Consider the following 23,620-nt stretch of genomic DNA (forward strand, 5'->3'; position numbering starts at 1 on the left):
TGCAGACGCGAGTTGCGGCCGACCCCGGAGCGCCATCTCGTGGGCGCCTGGCGCGCTGCCTCCGAGAAGCCGCCCCGTGGCGCTTGTGCCACCCAGCGTTCTCTCTGCCCATTTCGGGTTTGGGGAAACGCAGCCAAAAATGACATTCTGGATAATGACAAAATGGCTGTCAGCCAGACTTCTTGTGAATAACTGAGCTCTGGATTTTAATAGGGCAAGTATCTTTTGCTGCCTTAGATTTCTTTTTTATTCAGTAGCAGCTACTATATTTTTAACAGGGATTTTTGAACGATCAAGTCTGTATTTTACATGCATTTGTGAAGAATGAAATTACACATTCTAGACAGTACATCAGAAGATTTCGATTTTTTTTTTCTTTTTGAGTTTTTGTTTATTTGCTTATTATTTATCTATTTTTTAATAAACATAGGCAGTGCTCCTCAAAATGTGGTCCCTGGACCAGCAGTGTGGCATCATGTGGGACTTGTTAGAAAAACCCAGAATCTCTGTCCCCATTCCAGACCGGTGGATGCGGAATCTGAGTTTTAGCTACAGCCCCGAGTGAGTCCTGTGCACAGGACAGTTTGAGAAGGGCAGGTATAAAGGACTCTGGAGTCAGGCAGGAGTCAGGCGGAAGACCTGTGTTCTTGTCTCAGTGCCTGCGTGTCCCTAAGAATCTAATCGCAGCCTGTACCATCACATCTCTCCAGCCTCAGTGGCCCATGTGTGAAGGGCGATCACGAGATCATGCCTCCTGTCTTGTCTGCTGCCAGGTCAACTGAGGAAGAACTAAAATTATATACAACAGATTACTCTAGACCTTGTAAAAACCCATACTAATGTAAGCAAAATTGTGAGTGCAGATTCTTCTGTGTCACACTCAGCTATCAGAGTCCGATTTATATCAGCAGCAGCGCAGGGAATATTCAACTGTAACTGTTCGTCATGCTTCAGATAGTGTCTCGGCTGGTTTCATTAAGTCTTTCAAAGGTCCTTCTCAAGCCAGTCTTCCCAGAGCTCAGAATAATAAAATTACATTCTGCTTTCCTTAACAAGACGGTTCACACACGTGCTGTCCTGGGGTCCACAGGTGAGCCCAGTATGGGGCACAGTAAATGCTCAGTGATGCTTGCTGATTAAACCGCTGATTAATCCTCAACAAGGCCCAAACAGTAGCCGGATGTCCTTCACACTAATCGTGCTGTTTATGATAATCAGATTATTTGCATCATTAGAGACCCGACATAGCTACACAAGGACTCGCTTGTCTCACTAATATATATTAAATATTCATTAAGGAAATAGACTCCTGGTGGCTGAGAAATTCTTTGGTAGTGCACACAGATTAAAGTAGGTGAGATCATTATCACTAACTGTTTATAAACAGTTTCCCTTTATCTTGAAATGAGGGAGAGGGTAGAACAAAGGGGAAAAAACACTGGCAAAATATTACTTTCTTCTGCTTGCATACATTTTAAACGAAAAATTAATAGTGAGAATATTAATTGTTGAACAATAAGTAGGTGAAATTTTAGGAAAATATATCATCGGAAGCCCTAAGATTGATAAGACATTAACATCTGTGTTACTCTTGGGTCCAGTGACTCTTGTTCCCAAAGAAATGGTGCTAATGTCAAACAGTGAAAAGTGAAATATTGAGAATAAGTTACTACTGTTTGCCACCAAACTGAGGTACAAAAATACTCAATTCAAGTTAGGTTAGACTTTTGCATTGTCTAAAATTTGTGAAATAATGAACTTTAAAAATTTTTTTTTTATTAAATGTAGGAAATTTTTGCTGTTTTCTTTTTATCTGATTTATTGCAATTAGCAACCTTCTCTCTAATCCATTAAAACAATTCAGAATGTCAGTGCTTCAAAATTACTTTCCTTAAAGTTAAAATGTAATTATAATATGTCACTTTATGTGGGGAAAATAAACACTCATGCCTGCACATAAGAAGGTACAGTCTCATATCATTGTACAAGAAATAATGTATACATTATGAGGACATACTGTATCTAACAAGATATACTGTTAGACTCTTTGATTCTGTAAAATTAAATTGTTATTAATGAAAAAAAAAATAAAAATAAACATCCTGTGCAGTGCTAAAAAAAAAAAAAAAAAGAAGGTACAGTCTATCAGAGCAAGAGCCTTAAAAGCAGGACTTTGCAGTGTTCTGGTCGTCTCCGAGTATCTGACAATGCCAGTATGCTGCCTGGAGGTGTGTCATACAGATACATTTAATAAAAGAGTGCAAGAGCCACAACTCTACCTTTTTATTCTATTCTTTTTTCCCAACACTGACCTTGAAAATTTTCAAATCAAGAGAAAAATTTCCAGAATCAAACAAAGTACACTGATACACATCTTGCATCCTCACCAATGGCTAACATGTTTACCACCTTTAGTCCCTCTCTCTCTCCCCTGTCCCCGAAGAACAAGAACCTGCTCTTACATAGGCAACAGTAAAATGATCAAATTAAGGAAAATTTAACATTGGTAGAATGCTCTCTACTGGTGCCTAGCTCTGATCCAGTTTGTGCCAGTTGTCACAGTAAAGCCCTTTCTAAGCATTCCCCTGCTGACCCCAGGTCTAATCCAGGTTCACGTGGTGCATTTAGCTGTGGCCCCTTTGGTATCTTTTAAACTGGAAGAGTTCCTCGGTTTTTCTTTCCTTCATGACATTGACATTTTTGAAGAGTACAGGCCAGTGCTCCCTCACGATTAGATCAAGATTATGCATTTTGGGCAGAAATGCTAAGGAAGTGATGTATTCCATTACAGAACGTTGCTAGTAGGTACATGATGGTTTCTTCCATCACTGGGGATGATAACTTTGATCACTTGGGTAAGGTGCTATCTGACAGATTCTCCCTTTGAAATTAATAGGTAAGCTCTGGGGAGTACTCTGAGACTGTTAATTCTGTCCCAGTATATTTTAGTCAGCCATTTTAGCACCCATTCATGATCCTTGCCTGAACCCGTGATGACTGCTTTGGTTGAAAATGGCAATTTTCGAACTCATTTATTCCTTTGCATTTACTGGTTGTAATTCCACTACAAATCACAGCTTTATCTTCTACCCCCTTTATCTATCTATCTATCTTTGTAAGCAGGGTCTTTTTGTTCAGTTAATTATTGCTTACTACTCTCATCATTCATTTGGATGCTCATATTCCCCTACTTTGCGCTTCAGTCTCACTCCTGTGTTGGTTTGAGGTGGCCCCATCAGTTTGTATCATTCTTTAGCCCTTAGCATGTCTATATTGATATAGATACATGTTGGTAGCTTTAGCATATCTTCACTGAAGTCACCACCCAAATGATAGATTTTATTCTTGCAACGAATATTTTTCGAGCTCCTGCTGTGTACCAGTTACTGATCTTATTCCTGATTCAGTGGAAAAGCAGGCAATTAAATTGGCCCTTATAATACAATCAGCGTGTTATGATAGCGGTGAGTTATGTGTTCCATGAAAGCACAAAGAAAAAACTCCCAACTCCACTGCGTCAGTTAAGGAAGACTCTGGGGAGAATGCATATCACCTCCTAGACCCAAAAGATGAATAGAAATAAACACAGGGAGGGGGCACAGTGTTCCAGGCTAAGAGCAGCATGTATCTCTCTGAGGAACTGAAGGCATTGCCAGGTGTAGAACAGTGTGAGTGAGTGTGTGTGAGTGTGTGGTGTGTGTGGTGTGTGTTAGAGGTCGTGGGGACGCAAGCAGAGTGAGAGAAGCGATTGGAGGGGTTGGCCTGGCCCTTGTAAGCTTTGTTAAGGACCCTGCCCAGTTGCTGTCCCCAGAGCAGCTGTTCTTAACTCTGACATTCGCATCCCCTGGGGAGCCCATCAGAAATGCCAACACCAGGGCCTCATCCCAGACCAAGCAAATCAGGGTCTCTGGGGGTGGCTGGAGCTCTGTGGTCCATATGTTTTTAATTTCCATAGCTTCTAGAGAATTCATCATGAGGCATGGTGCCACATGTCACAGAGCTTTATTAACCCTTCAAAACTAAAATTTAAAAAGATTCATTTTATTTTATAGGATTTTGAGCTCAACAACGAATTAAAGATGAACGTCCTAAATTTGCTAGAAGAAGTTTTGCGAGACCCAGACCTTCTTCCCCAAGAAAGGAAAGCCACAGCAAACATCCTGAGGTAAAAGCAATTGCAGAGGCTGATTGAATTACGTCAGTTTGTTTGTGCTATGTTCACAGAAAATAAGATCCTGTAAAACCAGAAGGATAAATCTGAAGATCCTGGGGGCAGCAGGGATTGTGTTCTCACCAGTAAAGTATTATCTGTCATCTTCTCTTTCCTGGGGGGCAATTTGGAGGCTGCTGTCTCAGGAAGACTTTGATCTGGGTGGCATAACTCAAGTGGAGTGTGACGGCACCTATTTGTGTGGCCAGACTGTGGTTCACTGTAGGGCCAAACGTTAAAGGAAGGAAGCCTTAGGGATCCTCTCCTGCGAGTCCAGCAGACATTGCAGAGAGATTTTTTTTCTCATTGTTTATCGTAAGCTCATGTTTGTAAGCAGGGTGGTAGTGTTTCTGTGGGAGTCCTGTGCACCTAGATTGTGTGTGCACCATCCCAGAGGAGTTACGCATTTTCTTCGGCTTGTTTCACTGGTCCTAAACCAATTTTTCTGTCAACTTTTCCATTTAGGATTTCCACCTCATATAGTTTGTGTGATTGTGTGGGATTGTATAAAGTGCGACTCCACACCTCTGTGCCATAAAGGCTTGAACTTTGTGTATCCCACTGGAGACTTGTGTCCATAGTTGGTACACCCAGCATTTAAGCGAGTAGCAAGCTTTCTTACAGCTTCTTGAAGTGCTGGGTGGATTTTTTTCTAGTCCATGAAAAGGGAAGCCATCAATGGCTTTGTGCAGACATTTCAGTTACAACTTCCCAGCTCACTCATGGCTCTATCTTCTTTCCCCACTTGCGGGTGGGAAGCCCAGCACCTATCTCCTAGGGCCTGGTACTCTCTTACCATTCTGATTTCTAGTTCCCTCTTCATTTACAATCTCTGCAAATAATCCTTTCTTTCTTCCAAGCTTGGCTACTTTGTTTCTTTGTGCACCTTATCCAGAGAGCTTGTGTGTGGAAGGGAGTCTATTTTAGCTCAGTCCACCGTGTTTTTGGAAGTCCCTCCCTGACACAGCAATGCCAGATTTGGGTTTGTGATGCTCTAGCAACTGGCCCGTAAGTCATCTTAGCCCTCATTACCTGAAGATCCCGTAGCCAGACCATTCTTTGGTGTAGGGGCTTTTATGTGTCCCCCCTCAAAAAAGATATGTTGAAGTCCTAACCTCCACTACCTCAAAATGTAACCTGATTTGGAAATAAGGCCATTGCAGGTGTAATCAGTTGAGATGAGGTCTTACTGGGATATGGTGGCCCCCGATCCAATTTGACTGGTGTGCTTATAAGAAGTTGACCCTAGAAGACAGACACAGAGACCATGCCATGGAGGCAGAGACAGGCATTTGCAGCTGCAAGCCAAAGAGCGCCAGAGATTGCTGGCAAACCAGAAGAAGCTAAGAGAAGGCAGGGGAGGACTCCCTGCCAACATCTTGATTTCAGACCTCTATCCAGAGCTGTCAGACAATACATTTCCGTTGTTTTAAACCACGCAGTTTGTGGTATTTTGTTAGGGTAGCCCTAGGACACAATTAGAGGCCTTATTTACTTTTTCCAGTCTATGAAAACATCTAAGTAAGCTTAGGGATTCCATTACTGAGTCTATTTTCAGATTTTAAAGTTGTAAATGTGTATTCAGGAAAAGCCTGTTCCAGCGGATGAGTGATTATGCCTGTGGGTGATGGCCGTTCCTTTCCTCTCCGTGTAAATAGCTCGTTGTGCTCTTTGTATTTAAAACATTCATACTTAAAAAACTGTATTCTGGAAGTTTGTGTGCCTAGGGACATTTGACTAAGTAGCTTTCAGGGAAATGATGGTGTTCAGACTGGGAACAACGGTCAGGGTTGATTAATGTGAGGCCCTCTTCTTGCCAGTCCCCTCAGGACACCTGTGCCACACATTTCCAATCAATCCTAAGAGCTTTCCGTCCGCACCAAGAGGGGACCTGAGAAACCGGTCAACTGGACTTGGTGCTTAAGATGAGTCATATTCACCATCCCAGGTCTTCATCATTCGTCAGGCTTAAGATGTGCCCATTCTCTGCCGAATGGTAACCTGAGAATTAGAAGCGCAAGGCCGACAGGGAAGAGAATTTTTAGTGGATGGTACAGTAGGAGTAAGACACTGAGCAGTCTGATTCTAACCTTTGCAGGATGTCAGGGGCTTAGATCTCGGCCCGGCCACTTGCAGGTGTCAAGTTTCTCCACCAGTGTGACCCTCAGTGTCCTCATTTAGAAAATGGGGCCTGGAATACCCACTTTACTGGGTTGTTGGGAAGGGTACATCATATGTATAAAGAGGTTGACACAATCCCTGAAACGTAATTAGTCTCATATTGCAGCTATGATTATAATTATTATTATTAAACTATTAGCAGCACTGACAGGAGCTCTTGGGAAAAACAGTTTTGCCATCAAGGCAATATGGCCCAAGGAAAACCAGGCTAGATCGCAGCCAGTCGTGACTTTTCTTAGGCTTCATCACCTTGTCTGCCCAAAGAAACTGTGGACCAGTCTCCAGATAGAGGCTGGTTGCTCTTGGCTCTGTTTTTAGACTACCCTTATTTCCGTAACTGAAGGAGGAATTTTCCATTTATACAACTTGCTTGATCCCATTTCCTTTTTTTTTTTTTTTTTTTTTTTAATGATTGGTTTTCTTTTCTTTCTTTCTTTCTTTTTTTTTTTTTTTGAGACAGAGTCTTGCTCTGTTGCCCCGGCTAGAGTGCTGTGGCATCAGCCTAGCTCACAGCAACCTCAAACTTCTGAGCTTAAGCAATCCTTCTGTCTCAGCCTCTTGAGTAGCTGGGACTACAGGCATGCCCCACCATGCCCGGCTAATTTTTTTCTATATATATTTTTAGCTGTCCAAATCATTTCTTTCTATTTTTTAGTAGAGATGGGGTCTTGCTCTTGCTCAGGCTGGCCTCGAAGTCCTGACCTCGAGCCATCCACCCGCCCCGGCCTCCCAGAGTGCTAGGATTACAGGCGTGAGCCACCGCACCCGGCCGAACCCATTTCCTTTTAAGTATATTTGGTGCTGCACAGTTCTGAACTGTAAATCCAGGTTATGGCTGAGGGATGAAAACACGTCCTATTGTAGTTAGATGTGGCTCTGACAGTTAGAGATTTATATGCATTCCAGTCATACAACAGAGAGATCTGAACATAAAAAATGTATTTAAGCATATATTACATGAATACAGTAAAGCAACACTTCTCTGTGAAGAGCCGTCCCTGACTCACAGGAGTTATTTAATGATGAATATACTTAGTTTCTATAGGTAGTTTCTTGCTCTGTTTGTGATTAAAAACCTCTGCTCAGGACTTTTATATTTCTAAAATACCACTCCCCTCCAAAGTTGTCTAACTAGGTGTCTTCAAAAATCTACTCAATGTAGAGATTTTTATAGATACCTAACATGCCACAGAATGAAAAGAAACAGTGGCCGACTTCTTGGATGGTCAACGGTGGTGGACTCAGTTCCTACAGAGGTTACCCTCAAACCTCAAAGCCGCAAGTAGCATCATCAGGAAGACATAAATATTAGATAACTTAATGGAACCAGAAAGCATCTTGGAATATGAGAGATCAATCACTGAGAAGAGGAACCTTTGATAGGCGCTAACTTCTTGAGCATTTCTTTCCAAGGGAAGGATATTTCCTGGCCTCATAAAAAAGATCTTTCCCACTGGTACACATAGCTGTGGAGCCAGAGATCTCTCTCCAGGAACCTAGACTACAGTGGAAAGAGTGACATACACGTCAGGAAAGGGTCACTTCCAAGTGACCCTTCCAAAATGTGATTTGGGAGTCTTTGAAGAGAATATGTTTAACTTATTTTTTCCTCCTCTTAATCTGCCCTTCAGCATGTGATGACTATTCCTTTCTGCTCACAAATGACATGGCTAATTGCTGGCGAGAGGGTTGCCACTAGTATAATCTGTTATAGAAGGCTCCTGCTCCCCTTCAAACAGCGAGAGCTTTTGCAAGAGGGGAGGAAGAGAGAGGAGGAAGTGGCATGTATTGACTGTGTGCTCTGGGTGGGACCCTTGCAGAGCTGCCTCTCCTGAGTTGACCTACAGGAAGCTCAGAGTAACAGGAAAAGCACAATTGTTCTGGAACCCTGGCAAGCTAGTCCGCGTCTTTGAGCTTTTGTTTCCTCATCTATAAAGTGGAGATACTAATGCTTAGCTAGAAGGCATTTTGTATGGTACAGGAGGTAGTGTGTGTCAAATGCTTAGCACGTGACTGGCACACAGTTAGAATACAATAAACCATCTGTGTTGATTTTGTATTTTTTTGTGGTGGTTGTTATCAACTCAGAATACAACAGAACATCACATCATTACTTCTTTTAAAACTGGCCTCCTCCAGCAGACAGGCTACATGGTTCAGGACTGTTTAAATATGTTAGTACTTTCAATATGTGCTTGTGCCTTCATTTTGAATAACTTAGTTATATAATTGGATGCCTACTCAGCATAATTCTCCTGGACTCTGAAATTTTGTTGAAGAAAATATCCTCCCCCTTCTGAAACCAGTATCTTAGGTATTAATTAACTTATGTGTTCATTTACTTATTCATTCATTTATCATTTATCTCCCCTCCCCCCAAAAAAGATATTTATTGAGAGCTGAATGACACTGTATATGGGATTTGGGACCAAAAGCGCCTGAGGAAAGTCTGTCTAGAAAGCAAAGGGGAAGAATTTATCTGCCGGCTCCTGCCTCACACTGTTTGGAACCTCCATGTGCTTCTGGTCTGCATGAGCTTGCGAAGGGGGCGGCTCTGCACCTTCTGCGGCAGCGGCAGCAGGGAAGGCCCAGGGTAGCGGGTGGAAGGTGAGGATGGGGTGCTCAGGTCTGTGACTGCAGCTCACTGATGGTCTAGAGGATGCCCCAACTCACGTGATAGATCATCTCCGTAACTCAGAGCACACCCCACTCACCCTCAGGTTCGCCTTGACGGTGACTGTTCTGTTTACAACCTTGCATGTAACAAGTTGACTCTTTGTTCTAAATTAGCTGTCTTGGCGATTCTCTTGTGTTTGTCTGTTTTGGAACCACTTGTCCCCAGCTCAGCAGCCTGTCCTGCTGCACATCCTTGCAGACCCCACCTCTCCGACTACCCGCCTAGGGGAAACCAAACTATATTTTGTAGTTTCGTTCCTAGCATGTCTATTTTTTTTTCATGGAGGATATTTTGATTTTTTTTTTTAGAGCCCTTTCACAAGATGATCAAGATGACATCCACCTAAAATTAGAGGATATAATTCAAATGGTAAGTTCAGCCACATTTCTATCCAGCACAACCATGTGTAAACTACCTCTCAAAGGTGAGCTTGTAAACTTATCACCGAGTTAGACCTGTCTTTGAAGCTCTGTGAGGTGGACCACATTTGGTGTGGGGCCTACGGATGGGTCCATGATGTTATTAATGTCGACTTGATATTTTTGAGCTTTCCGCCATTTCCCTTCATAGCTAGAACCTGGTGACGGATGTCCCGTTTCCACACACGCAGCTGCCTGCCTCACTGACCTGCCCTGAGTGTTTCATCTCCCTTCTTCCTCTCTCGCAGACTGACTGTCTGAAGGCCGAGTGCTTCGAGACCTTGTCAGCCATGGAGCTGGCGGAGCAGATCACCCTCCTGGACCACATCATTTTCAGAAGCATCCCCTACGAGTGAGTGCGCCTCGCAGCAGGCTGGGCTGCACTGGCTGGCGGAGAGAGTGGATGTTATTCCTAAGGCAGACGTCTGTGTGTGTGTGTGTGTGTGTATATGTGTGTGTGCGCGCGCGCACATGCCCAGAGGCATGAGTTTTAATCTTAAGATGGTTTGAACCCACTTGAATGTGTTTTGATTTTAGTTTATATTGGAAATATTGATTTGGGGACTCTCAAAACAGCCACTCTTGTGTTTCTATATGGACTAGGGTTACCATAGAATGTGAATTTCTTTGTACACTTCTATCCTTGAATTCCAGAAACCTGACTACAGTTACAATAGTGGTTCTCAAACTTCAGTGTACCTAAAATCATTTGGGAAGCTTGTTAAAAAAGGTACATTCCTAGATAGCCCCCTCAGGAATTCTGATTGTAGTAGGTTTGGTTGAGGCCCGGGAAACTGTATCGTCAAGGAGAAAATACAGCTAATTCTGGGGAGGCCAAGAGTACACCGTGGGGAACACTGATCTAGGGCAAAGGCTGTAAATTCTGCCACCATTCTTCACCCACTTCCATAAATCCACAAGTATTGCTAAGCTTCATCACACGGCCTTTTAGTTTGCTTGTGTGTAGAGTAAGGGGAGGCTGTTTAAGGCCCTTCCAGCTGTCGTATTTGGTACCTGCGCAAACAAGGCCTGTGTTTGGACAGATGGCAACGGTGAGAATTTTCTGTGAACTAATAGCTAAATTGGAGGTAAAGGGAGGGTGGGATGAGAGACATGAACGTGCTCTGTGTCCTATGCAGAGCAGAGGATGTCCGTGATGATGGAGGGTCCAGGCGTGGGCAGGTGGCTGAGGGGCAGAGAGACACCAGGGCAGGGCCAGAGGATGCCCCTGCAGACTGATCTTCAATGCATTTTATCTTCTTTCCCTGCCCCTCTTCCAGCACTCACAGACCTATCCGTAAACATGAAAAACAAATTAAAATAGGGATGTGCCCCGCAGGCCATTCAAATCAACCCAGTGATTATTTGAAGACTTGAGTTAGGACCCACAGTGTTTCTTCCCACCCGCTTCCACCACCGCCCACCCCCACTAGCCTCCAGCGCAGTGAGAAAGAATGGGGGATCGTGGAGGAGGAGGAAGAGCAAAGTCAGGACTGTTGTGGTTGCCGCTGTCCCCTCCTGGGGCCCTCCCCACCTCTCCTCCCTGTCCCCTCAGTGCCTGTGTGAATATCTACCAGTTATTTCCATCTGTGCAGCTGGCACCCCCGTGTCCAGCGCTCCGCAGGATGGGAGCGGTACCAACAAAAGCAAGGGACAAAGAACCTTGCCCGAGGACTCAGTCAACATTTCTGTATTAAGAATGTGTCAGAGTCATTTCAAGGTTTTTTTTTCTTTAAATGCTTATACAAAATAATTCCTGCACGCTCCGTCTTAATGGTCCCTGGTTGCTTGCTGGGGTCTGGCGACCTGCTCAGGAGTAAGGTTCGGAAGGCAGAGCTTCCGGCCAGCTCAGCTCCCACCCGCTGAACAGCCTCTCCAGGTGCACATGCTGTGAAAGTGTAACAAGGAGCGTTGTTTCAGCCCTCACCGTGTGCACTGTCCTGAGCTTTGGGGATAACAAAATCCCTGCCCTAGGAGCCTACGTCCTCCAGCAGAATGGTAGAGCAGAGTGGAGGAAAGAATTCTGTTCTTGATTAACATTTTTGGTAGTGATGCATTTTTTTGAACTCTTTGCTAAAGCTTAATACTTTTAAAACTAATCTTGAGAAAATAGGCATGGTTTCTGAATTAGCACTTAACCTCTTCATTTTTCCTGTTTTGGTGGTGGTTTTCCAACTTTAGAAAAGCCTTTGTATGATCCCAACAGGGACAAAGTTCTAAACATTTATAAGAGAAAGCTGGAAACTGAAAAATCTTTTTCTTTTTGGTATCAAGGGGTGAAATGCTACCGTTGGGCTAAAGTTTGTGAGGTCGGTAGCAGCAGGGGTCAGGTGACATTCTAGGCACTGTCAAGTTTAATGTGTCTAATATTCATGATAATCACCCAGGATCATAGTCACCAGTTTTTAAAAACTTAATTGGTTTTTGTGTTTTGTTTTGAACTTTCAGAGAGTTTCTTGGGCAAGGGTGGATGAAGCTGGATAAAAATGAAAGAACACCTTACATTATGAAAACCAGCCAGCACTTCAATGATGTGAGTAGCCATAAAAAGAAAACTGTGGACATGTTATAGGAGATGAATTGTGGGGTCTTAGCGCTCCTCCCAAATCAAGCAACTCTGCCACCTAAGAGCTCACAGTAATGTAATAATTTCCAGTTAACTTCCTAACATAAGAGGTTTGCTTTTGATGGTACCCAAGTCTGGTAAGTGCTCAATAATGTATAGGTTGTGGTTACTTTTTTCGATGATTGTTGCTTCCTGGTCCTAAGTTGACTAACAGAGTGAGCAGTGCATGTGTCACTGGCTCCTGGTGGTGGCGGTGGTGACAGTAAGATTGGGTTGGTGCAACTAACTCCTCTTCATCATTACTGACCATTCAGCCCGGATTGCATTCCAGGGTTGGAAGGACCTCTTAGAGCATAATCGCATTGTTTCCGTGGCTCCGTGCTGCAGTGGCCAGCTGTCGGTCCATCTCCCAGCTCTGCTTCTCCCCAGCAGGAAGACTAGGAGATGCTTTTGTACCCACCAACTTTCAATTGGTTCTGCTCTCCTGGTCTTAGTCCTGTGGTAGAACTAGTAACAGATGTGGGAGTGTCTTCAGGTCTATCCAGGCAAAGAGAAGGCTCCCTTTCCAGTTCTGCTAAACTACAGGAAAAGGAATAATGATGTGCTTAAAAAAAATAAACAAAACCACCAGGAACCCCATGGGTAAATTCATAAGTTGTCCAGAATCAAAATACGAAAATGACAGTGTAGACTCCCAGGATAGTGCTTTGCACAGGGTATAGTCAGAGCACATAGATGCTGCGTGCACACTCAAGCACAACGAGCTTCAGCGCCACTGCTGCCTAAAGGACGAGATGCGTGACTCGTCTAGTGCACACTCTGAGAAGCAGAGTCTCTGCTGTGGGAAGGAAATCTCTGTTACCTGTGCTGTACCTGCACCTGGGGTATAATGGACACTCAAACCAGAGATTCTGCCCCAGGCCCCAGACCCACGTATCTCCTCCACTCAGATGACCTCTGCATCGAGCTCTCAACAAGTTGCAGGTGGAACCTGTCATCCACAGCCCAGAGCCACCAAGCCTGCTTCCTCATCATCATCTCTGTCCGCGGTCTTGGGTAATGGCCTCAAAATACACTCACCCATGCACGGGATTTAGAGGTCACCTTCTCCCTTACCCACCTCACTCTTACCACCCCCCAACATATTTGCGAGCCCTAAATCCACATGTATCTCAGGCACTTCCTCACCCTGCCTTCCCCACTGCTACCACCTTGGTCCAGCCTTCCATCCTCTCTCCCCAGGAGCTCCTAGCACGTCTGTCCCCTGCCATATCACTGCCCTCCAACGCCCTCTTCATGCAGTGCCAGGGGAACGACTCCTCTGAAAGGCAAATTTAATTCTCTCTCTCTCTTTGACAAAAGTCTGACAGTGGCTTCCCCTCACCTTCAGGATATGGTCCCAACTGCTCAACCTGGTGTACAAGAGCCCTGCCCGTCGTTATCCTTGCCTCTCACGGCCCCTGTGCTTCTCAGATGGCTGCCACTCCTCCACCACACTGTGCCTCCCACCTCTGTCCCTTTGCTCTTATACTTGGATGCTTTAGGAGTCAGTGCAGGCATGACCTCTTTCTAGAAGCCTCCTCTGTACTAGGCCAGATGCCCCAGGCTGCCTCCATGTTCTCAAGCCCCTCCACACATAGATGTAGCTTTGCTTTTCACTGCTCAGATTACCTTAAGGTCAGGGACACTGATTTATTTGTCTTTCTTTTCTCAGCACCTAAAAGAACACATGTTCTATCCCATTTCCTCAATAATTATTGGAAATAACTGCATTAAAATTACTGATTAACAAAATCACCTCTTCCTTAAACAGACTGGATTCCAAATAATTCCTGTCTTTACTGTAAGGATGACTAGATCTCAGAGAATAGCACCTTAGTAGGTGCTTTAATGAATATCCGCAATGACAATTTTGAGGCATTATAAGATCTTAAGTATCTTCAGAATCAACAAAGAATGGGTGTGTCCATCAGACTTAGTGTATGGATATAAGATTATATGCCCCATTTTCCCTTTGTTAATGCAGTAATCCTATTTTGGCCTTTTCTTTTCCATATTGTAGAAGTTGAGCTTTAAACTGGCTTTAACTAGCAGAATTACAGTAGTTAGCCTTGAAACTGTAGGTCCTTTTACCTGCTGGTGAAAAATAGGATAATAAGAAGAAGATGTTCTCTTTTCTTCTGCAGCTGAGTATTTGGTTTGAGAGTTGATCAGTTGAGAATTTGATCTGACTGGGGACAAGTGTTTTTTCTTTCTCTGTAACTAAGGCTTCCCAGAGTGAGGACCTGCACACTGTTGAGAGCCAAGGAGTATGTGGAAAGGCCCCAAGGAGTGACACCCAGGATCTGCAGACTTTGCCTTTCTTCAGGGGTTAGGGTCCTATTTCCTCAATAATTATTAGCAATAACTCCATCAAAATTACTGATTAACAAAATTGCCTTCCCCCCCCCCCCGCCCCCGACAAGCTGGACTGCAAATAATCCCTCTCTTCACTCAAAGGGTGAACAGATGCTCATTAGTTTGTTGTTATTATTATTACAGACTGTATACTCTCTTTAGAAAGTTGATCTCTAAGTAAGGAATGTGATCTTCACGCCACTCAACACCCTGCTTTCCTGACCTGTCTGCAGATAATTTAGGTATTTTGCGTAAATGCACTGCTTTGGCTCTTAGACAGCCTCTCTGGGCTTTTTGATTGTCTCAGATGAGTAACCTGGTGGCCTCCCAGATAATGAATTACGCTGATGTCAGCTCCCGTGCCAACGCGATCGAGAAGTGGGTGGCGGTGGCGGACATTTGCCGATGCCTGCACAACTACAACGGCGTGCTGGAGATCACCTCCGCCTTAAACAGAAGTGCCATCTACAGGCTGAAGAAAACTTGGGCCAAGGTGTCGAAGCAGGTGAGCCTCAGCGAGTGACATGTCCTGCTGCTGAGAGGAGGAGAGGCTGGAGGACAAGAGACAAGATAAATATGACTAATTAGGAAATCATTAACTGAAACGAGCAGCTCAGCTGCCAAAGAAAGGTGCCAACACGGCTAATTACTGTGTTCTTACCACTTAATTGATTTCACTCATGTGCATTTCTAAAACACTCATTAAAACGTTTTGGGGGACAACCTCAAACAATGTGGTTGTCAGTCAAGAATTTCCCGAATTATTTTAGGAGGGCACATTGATTCCAAGTGACAAGAGTGATATCCAATGAAATCATTCTTTCTTCCCCAAAATAAGGGTACAAATGCCTTAGGGCAAAAGCCAGGGCGAAGGGCCTCAACTTTCACCTTTTTCTTTGTCATTCATGTAGTGAATTTAAAGTTTTGGCATAATGACTTAGATATGCAGAAATACAGTTTCTTAATTTTCTTCCGTTGCACTCAGCTTGCCTATGCCTGTTTTCATTCAGATATTTTAAGATTCAAACTAAATCACAATTCTTCCCCTGCCCTTTCTCCTGGCCTGCTCCTTAGGTGTTGGTGGGTGTTGGGGACGGCTTCTCCAGGCTTCCGGGAGGCTGCCTGCACCTTTGGCCCCCTGTTGTAGTCTTTTGCTGATTGGTCATTGGGTGCAGGCCACTGTGGCTTGCCGGGAGCTTGTGTCACATGGTCTGCCTGCCCCGCCCAGGAACAAGGCGTGGTGACTGTGCCCAGAGAGCTCGGCTGACCTCACCACCCCCACAGGCTCCTCTAGCCCTTGGTGATCCTTAGGGGGCATGTAAACTCTTCGTTACTGGATGACCACCTTGGCCCTCTCAAAGGGCCCTGGGGAGTTTCCCAGGCTCCTTCATATCGCGTTGGTGCCAGTGGGTAGGAGGGGCTACATCAGGCCCTGTCTGCTTAACCCTCGCTCATATACCACCACGCCTACCTGTGACCACCCAAACGTGGCGAAGAGCATCTGCAGGGTGCCCACCTCTAGGGCTCCAGGCTGGAAGAAGAGCATAAATATATTCTGCTGACATTTCCTCCACACTGTCTGGCTTTATTGCCCCCCTAGCCCCAAGGATTTAAGCCCCTCTCAGAGACATTCATTATTTCTTACACTTTTCTATCCTCATTTCTCTCACTAAAGCTTTCCCTTTTGCACAGAAGAGACTTTAATTTTTTCATGTAGCAAGAAAGCAAGCCTACGTCATATCTTTCCTCCTACCTTCCCCCGTTATTCCTTAGCAAAAATACAGTGCTCTAAGTATCCTGAATTTGGCCCCTTAGCACTCATAAGTCCTTTTTCTGTCAATAACACCTGGACCTGGTAAATAGAAGCCACAGTTTCAATTAATACTGTTTTTTTTTTTTTTTAAAAAAGAAAACCAAAAACAGAATGCCTTTTATTTTGAGATGATTGTGGATTCATGTGCAGTTGTAAGGAATAATACAGAGATTCCCTACACCTTACACAGTTTCCCCCAATGGCAACATCTTCCATAGCTATAGACAGTACCACAGCTAGGAAATCAACATTAATATAATCCACCAATCTCATTCAAATTCACCAGCTTTCCAGGGATCACCAGCTGTCATCAAGGGATCCCTACATCTTCCTTAAGAAAGCTTCCAGGCTTTCTCTATAGTTGACTTAAGTGACATTCTTATCTTTGACAGGATGCAGGTTTAGGGATCAATGAACTGACCATGGAATAAGACATAAGACTGATACTGAAATTATTGTTTCAAATTTTGAATATACTACCTGTAAAGGTATTAAAACATACACCATTTAAGTCACAGGTATGGGTAACTCACAATGGCTTAGCAGGGCTGATAGACTGTCCTCCAGAGAGGCATCTCCTGGGCCAAGTGCCTCACTCTAGGCACAGTGGGTAGGGCCTGGCTGCACATATACCCTGCGTCAGACACCTTCCGTAATACCATCTGCCCTGTGGCTGTCCCTTCTCCACACCTGAGATCTGTCTGGGAGATGTCAGAAGCACTGGTAGAATCTGCACTCTGGAGCCCGCAAATCTGCTCTGTGGCTGTAGGGCAGACTGGACTTCTGCAGACTTTTTGAGCAAGGTGAGCCCTGGGCCAGACAGGAGGTCTCTCAGAGCCCTCAGAAACCAGGATGGGGGAGGCAGCCCTTCAAGCTGCGCTGAAAGCTCCCACCGCCAGGAATGGGTCCTCACCCTCAAGGGCCACCCTGCCACTCCCCTATGTCCACTGAAGAAACTCCATACCAATGTCAACAGCAATGTTATTATTTCACAGTAAACATTAATTATATTTTTCTAACAAATTCATGATGATGATCAAAAAAGAAAGGATCTGGAGTAGAGTATGTTTCTCAGTCAGTACCAAAGCGACCACAATATGTGCTTTGATGGTTTGGAGATTAACATTCAAAAAGACTCATTGTGAAAACGCCCTGACAGGAGACCTCTCCTTTAGGATTCTATATGCAACACGCGCTTTTCAGTTCTTTTAGTCCCTAAGTTTTCCATGCATTGCAATTTTTCTTTTCTACACATTTTTCTTCTCTTTTTGGCTAAATATGTAGACATAGGCACTTGCTCTCCTCCACGTGCTCTTTTTAACATTCCCTGTAAACACAATGCCCTGTCCCTACACTGGGAGAATCAAATCATGCAGTGACCTTTATTCTGGCAAAGGTCACAGCACCTGCCACTGGAGAAGAGAATTGAGCATCTTTGGGCAACTCACTATCGTATCAAACCATCGTATTTTCATGACATTAAGTTTTTGTTTTTGTTTTTAGACAAAAGCTCTAATGGACAAACTTCAGAAGATCGTTTCATCTGAAGGAAGATTTAAAAATCTCAGAGAAACCCTTAAAAAGTATGTCTATCTTAATTATTAAATTATTCATAATTAAGAAATATATGTACATAATTTATATAGTATACAAATAGTGACCTAGTCCCTACTTTGCTTTGAAAAGAAAAACAAATGGGAAACAACTTCCATTATCTAGGTATTTTCTGATTTTCCTTTTCATTTGGATACTGTGCGTATGGTGAATTTCTTACAGGTATACTGATGGCATGCGGAGTATTCTGATTAAGAAGAAAATGTCATCATAATAAATCAGACCATCTTGTAGTACAACAAGTTTCTTGCTTCAGTTATTTCCTCATCTAAGTGCAATGATTTCCTGCAGTTTTTATTTAAATATTCTAGCACTTGTTGATTAGTGTTATATATTTTTTGTTTTCTATTTCTGGATATTTCTTTTTCTACACACACACGTAGAACATAGAAGCTATTCTGTAACTGGTTTTCTCATATCTACCACAATTATTTTACTTACTCTGGAAAAATGTTAGTCCTGTGATGGTGTGAGTGAAAGCCAGCCTAATAATCATCATAATATTAGCAGCAATAATAGTATAAGAACTATTCACTGAATATTTGCTAAATGGCAGGTTTCATGCTAAGTGCTTGCTGTGTCTTATTTAGGCCTCACAACAAACTAAAGAGATGAGCTTTTCTGTCTCCATTTTATAGATGAGGAAACTGTAGTTCAGAGAGTTTTCCCAGTATCACTTAGTAACTGGTCAAGCTGGGATTTAAACCCAGTTCTTTCTGCATCAAAAACCTGTGTACTTGGCCTCAGGCCTCTTTGAGAAGACCAAATATACCCACCCTTGCTCCTCCAAAAACAAAAGGAAATAAACAAAACAGTGTCTCACTTTAGTTTGCAGCTGTGATGTTAATTAAGTCTACACCTTCTAAAATATTTAACTAAAACAGAAAACAAGATTTACTGGAGTGCAGAGCTCTAATCACATTGATTTTTCCATCCAGTTCATTAAGGTTGAATGTTTCTAATTTAATGAGGTCAGGACATAGGGGTTTTCCTCTACAGCTTCTCTGCCTCAAAGAAGTGTGGCCAATTTACAAATACTGCAAACGGTTGCTGCTAGCAAATATTTTGTATTTGTCTCTAAGAATCCTGTTGTTTGAACATGCCATTGTCTCAAAGACATAGTAAAGCACGGGCTGTCATTCTGTATTATATTCTATTGTGAAATGTGTTTAAAACTCTGCATAACATGAGTGTGCTTCTGAAAATGAAATAAACAGGTTTTGTTCTTCAGAATGGAAGCAGCATAGTTGCTTCCTGTTTAAATTGGGGAGGGAAGTAGACATTTGCGTTAATGAGTATGAGGACAGTGCCTCTTGGTCTTGCAGTTGCAACCCTCCCGCAGTTCCTTACCTGGGGATGTACTTGACAGACCTGGCGTTCATTGAAGAAGGGACACCAAACTTTACTGAGGAAGGCCTTGTCAATTTTTCCAAAATGAGAATGGTAGGTGATAATTTTGTAATCAGTCTGTTTCAATGACTTCAATGGCTTATAGAGAAGAGGCTGAGTAATAAAAGTCAATGTCTGCTTTTTAATGTCATGGATACTGGGTCTAAAACCGGATGTTGGCTGATGGAGGAGATTTTTGGAAGAACCATTTCAGCTTGCAGTCTGGGCAAAGGGGAGATGGAAGAAAGCTCCAAGGAAGACTTTCTGAGACCCACCAGTGATAGATGGTTGCTGAAGGCTTCTTGCTGGACAACCACGTTCTGAGCACCAAGCTAGAAGCAAGGAGCCCATAGACAATAGCACCCAGAGCTTGCCTCTTCCAAACCTGAGGCCGCCCACTGCCAGCTGTTTCTCGATTATAAACTCAGTATCTTCTTGCTGTTGGCATTTCACGTGGCTCCTTGAAGGGCAAGAAGGCAGCATGCATAGGGAATGATCAGACGGGGCTCCACCTATTTCACTGGAGGAAGGGCTGACTGTCTGGGAAGAGGCCTCAGGAGAATGTGCTGTAATATAGGAAAATACCTTGGCTTTGCTTTCATTGTTGTCATTTTGTTTTATTTTCCCTGTTAGATATCACACATTATCAGAGAGATACGCCAGTTCCAGCAGACTTCCTACAGAATAGACCATCAGCCAAAGGTAATATTATATGGTTGTGGTTGTCAAGGTATTAATACAGAAACAAAAGTAGAAATTAATGAATTAGAAAACAACTATGAAGTTGATCAATAATACCAAAAGCTAGCTCATGGAAAAAGATCAATGAAATAGAAAATCTTGGCAAGTCTGATTAAGAAAAAAGAAAGCAAAAAGAACATCAGTTCATCATCAAGTTCTATTGATTTTGCATCCTGTATTTCTTGTGAATCTGCTCCTCTTCCTTCTGCTGCTAACACCGCCACCCCGGTCCAAGCTACCGATGTCTGTTGCCTGATCTACTTGCCTTCACTCTAGAATGCAAAATCCATTCCACAAATTACAGCCAGATAGAGCTCTCCAAAACACAAAGTGGATGATTTCTCCCCTTGCATAAAACATTTTCTTGAAATCCTGCCACTTGCAACAACATGGATGGAACTAGAGAACATTATGTTGAGTGAAATAAGCCAAGCACAGAAAGACAAATCTCACATGTTCTCACTCATATGTGGGAGCTAAATAGTAAAAACAATTGATCTCATGGAGACAGAGTAGAATGATGGTTACCAGAGACTGAGAAGGGTAGTGGGTGGGGGAGGGTGGATAAAGTACGGGGATGGTTAATGGGTACAAAAATATAGTTAGATAGTTAGACAGAATGAACAATATTTGATAGCACAACAAAGTAACTATAATCAACAATAAATTAGGGTATTTTTAAAATAACTATAATAAAAGAGTAGAATTGGAATGTTCCTAACACAAAGAAATGTTAAATGCTTGGGGTGATAGATGCCCCAGTCACCTTGATTTGATTAATTCACATTGTATGCCTGTATCAAAACATCATATGTACCCTATGAAGATATACAACTATTATGTACCCATAATAATTAAAAAGAAAAAAAGAAAAGCTTGATAAAGTTTGCTATATCAAAGTTTGCCATGACAAAGGGCAATTATTTAAAATGTCAAAAGATGAGCAGTAGACTAGGAGACATGTGCAACATATAAAACAAAGAGACAATAAAAGTATTGCTGCAATCTATAAGAAAAGCATGAACAACTCAAATCTCTGCGATGGAACACTACTCAGCAACAAGAGGTAACAAACTACTGATACATGCCACAGCATGGAGGAATCTCAAACCATGATGCTGAGTGAAAGAATTCACTCACAAAGGGGTATTACATACTGTATGATTCCGTTCATATGAGTTCCAGAGTAGACAAAACTGGTATATAGTCATAGAAATCAGAGCAGTGGACCAGGCGCAGTGTGGCTCACGCCTATAATCCTAGGACTCTGGGAGGCCAAGGCTGGAGAATTGCTTGAGCTCAGGAGTTTGAAACCAGCCTGAGCAAGAGCGAGATCCCATCTCTACTAAAAATAGGAAAATTAGCCAGGCATCATGGTGTGAGCCTGTAGTCTCAGTACTCAGGAAGTTGAGGTGAGAGGATCACTTGAGCACACGTGTTTGAGGTTGCAGTGAGCTACAGTGACACCATTGCACTCTACCCAGGGTAACAGAGTGACATTTTGTCTCAAAAAAAAAAAAAAAGAAAGAAAAAGAAAAGAAAAGAAATCAGAGCAGCGGTTGCTTCTGGGAGCAGATTGACTTTTAGGGGTGATGGATTTTTTCTATATCATGATATGAGTATAAGTTACATGGGTGTATACATTTGCCAAAACTAATCAAACTATTCATTTTCACTTTTGTACCTTATATTTTAATAAAAATAAAGAAAGACCACTCCGCCCATAATGAGCTGAAATAAAGAAAGAAAGAAAGAAAATAAAGAAAAATGTTCATGGAAATACCTCATGCCCCATCATTTTCATTTCTTTCCTTTTATTTCTGGTGTCTATCCTAGTAGAACATTCACATATGACCACTAGAAAGCATGCTAACAAGGGTTTCATTGTAACTTTGTGTAGTAGTGACATATTAACAGCAATTAGACTTCCATCAACATAAGATCTTAAAGCTCTGATATATTGCACTATTAATACTGTACAGCAGTTATGTCTCCTTGCATTGACAGAATGAACTCTCCATAACTTGTAGTTAAGAGATGAAAGCAGAGTAAAATGCACACTGTGGTACCATTTATGATTACAAAGGGAAAAAACGATTTCTGCAAGGACCCGTAACGTCTATAAAGACGTCGTAACATCTGGGAGAGTACAAGGCAAATGGTAACAGTGGTGCCTCTTCAGGGAGCTACCTGGGAATGGGGACTGGAAGAGGGCTAGGGATGCTTGATTTTTATTTTTACAATGACAGAATAGTCATGACTTTTTTTAGCGATATGAAAGTTTTTAAATGTTTAAGAGAAACTGTTGAACTGTGTCGGATTCTATTCAGAAAATATACGTACTAGTGTTCCGAAGGAAGTAAAAGCTGGGATTTCCCTTTCTTCTCAGGTCACACAGTACTTGCTTGACAAAACCCTGATCATAGATGAAGATACGCTATATGAGCTGTCTCTGAAAATTGAACCTCGACTCCCTGCTTGAAAATCTGGCCTTACCCCTGAGTCCGCGGAGTTTCCACGGAAAGCGGGACAGACGGAATTGTGCATGCCACGCCTCACAGGGTGCAGCATGGAGCCCGTCTCCTTTCTCCACCGAAGAAGATGGAACCAGACTGGAATTCTGTCTCCAGCCAGAGAGAAAACCCAGCTGTTTGGGTCAAAGACAGATGCTTCAGACTCGGGTGGGAAGGTGAAAGACTCGTATTTAGTAAAGCTGACGGCACAGTTTACATAAGGGAATGTAAGATGGGAGACGCTAGTAGCCATTTTAATGAAGCGGGTAAGAAGGTATATTTCAGACTCTGTCCCTCGTCTGTGAGTACTCGGGGACAAGGATCCGTGGAAAAGACCTGTGATGTTTCCCTGGCACATATTGGCCCGGGCACACCGACCAATCTTCTCCTAGGATTTAACTGCTTCCATTACATTTCCTTTTGTCACAAGCTTCACAGAAGAGCTGAGGCTTCCTCTACAGGGATGGGCCAACACATAAGCAATTCCAGTCCGCAGCATGTGCATGGTTTTCAGTGCATTATATATATTTATATTTGAGAAATGGTATGTTCTGAAACTGCCTTTCCAGTCTTTAGGCGACACGATAGGAAAGAAATGATGAAAGACAAATGGACTGTAGGTAACATTTCCTTAATTAAATACAGTGGGCTGTGCCTCAGAGGATTTCAGCCAGTGGCTGACTTGGGGTCGGGGTGGGGAGCTTACTCCTGAGACAGTTGGGCCCAAGAAGCCCACCGCCTTGGAGAGGCAGCTGCGGAGTTTGCAAAAAGGTGCACGCCCACCTCACCGACAAAACTGTGGAGCACGATGGGAGGTCACCAAGTGCTATGGGGAATAATGGGTTTCGATACCAAGGGAAAATACATACCCGAAAATCATCCCTGCACCTCTAGCTTGTTTTCTCTTCCCCCACTCGTAGTACTGTAGGAATCTATCCTGATTTACACAAACCTTTTTTTTTAGGCTCACTATGAACATTGGCTGTATTTTTTAAAAACACTTTAGTGGGATTTTCTTTTCAAAAACCCACATTTCCATGTGCAGTTGGTAGCTATCTTTGTTTAAAAATGATTTTGAGATATTTCTGAGTGAGAGTATC

General features: G+C 43.0%; 1 protein-coding gene across 1 annotated transcript in view; it reads left to right on the top strand.

Annotated features, from left to right (window-relative positions):
* Window positions 1–22,489, top strand: part of RASGRF2 (Ras protein specific guanine nucleotide releasing factor 2) — a 216,302-nt gene extending 193,813 nt beyond the window's left edge. The window contains exons 19-27 of the mRNA XM_069492794.1: window positions 4,053–4,165; window positions 9,377–9,437; window positions 9,736–9,839; window positions 11,936–12,020; window positions 14,758–14,955; window positions 17,767–17,846; window positions 19,203–19,320; window positions 19,900–19,968; window positions 22,397–22,489. Of these exons, the coding sequence (XP_069348895.1) occupies window positions 4,053–4,165; window positions 9,377–9,437; window positions 9,736–9,839; window positions 11,936–12,020; window positions 14,758–14,955; window positions 17,767–17,846; window positions 19,203–19,320; window positions 19,900–19,968; window positions 22,397–22,489 (921 nt within the window). The remainder of the gene's footprint in view (window positions 1–4,052; window positions 4,166–9,376; window positions 9,438–9,735; window positions 9,840–11,935; window positions 12,021–14,757; window positions 14,956–17,766; window positions 17,847–19,202; window positions 19,321–19,899; window positions 19,969–22,396) is intronic.
* Window positions 22,490–23,620: the final 1,131 nt, after the last annotated feature.

Source organism: Eulemur rufifrons, chromosome 17, assembly GCF_041146395.1.
Source record: "Eulemur rufifrons isolate Redbay chromosome 17, OSU_ERuf_1, whole genome shotgun sequence".
NCBI lineage: Eukaryota > Metazoa > Chordata > Mammalia > Primates > Lemuridae > Eulemur > Eulemur rufifrons.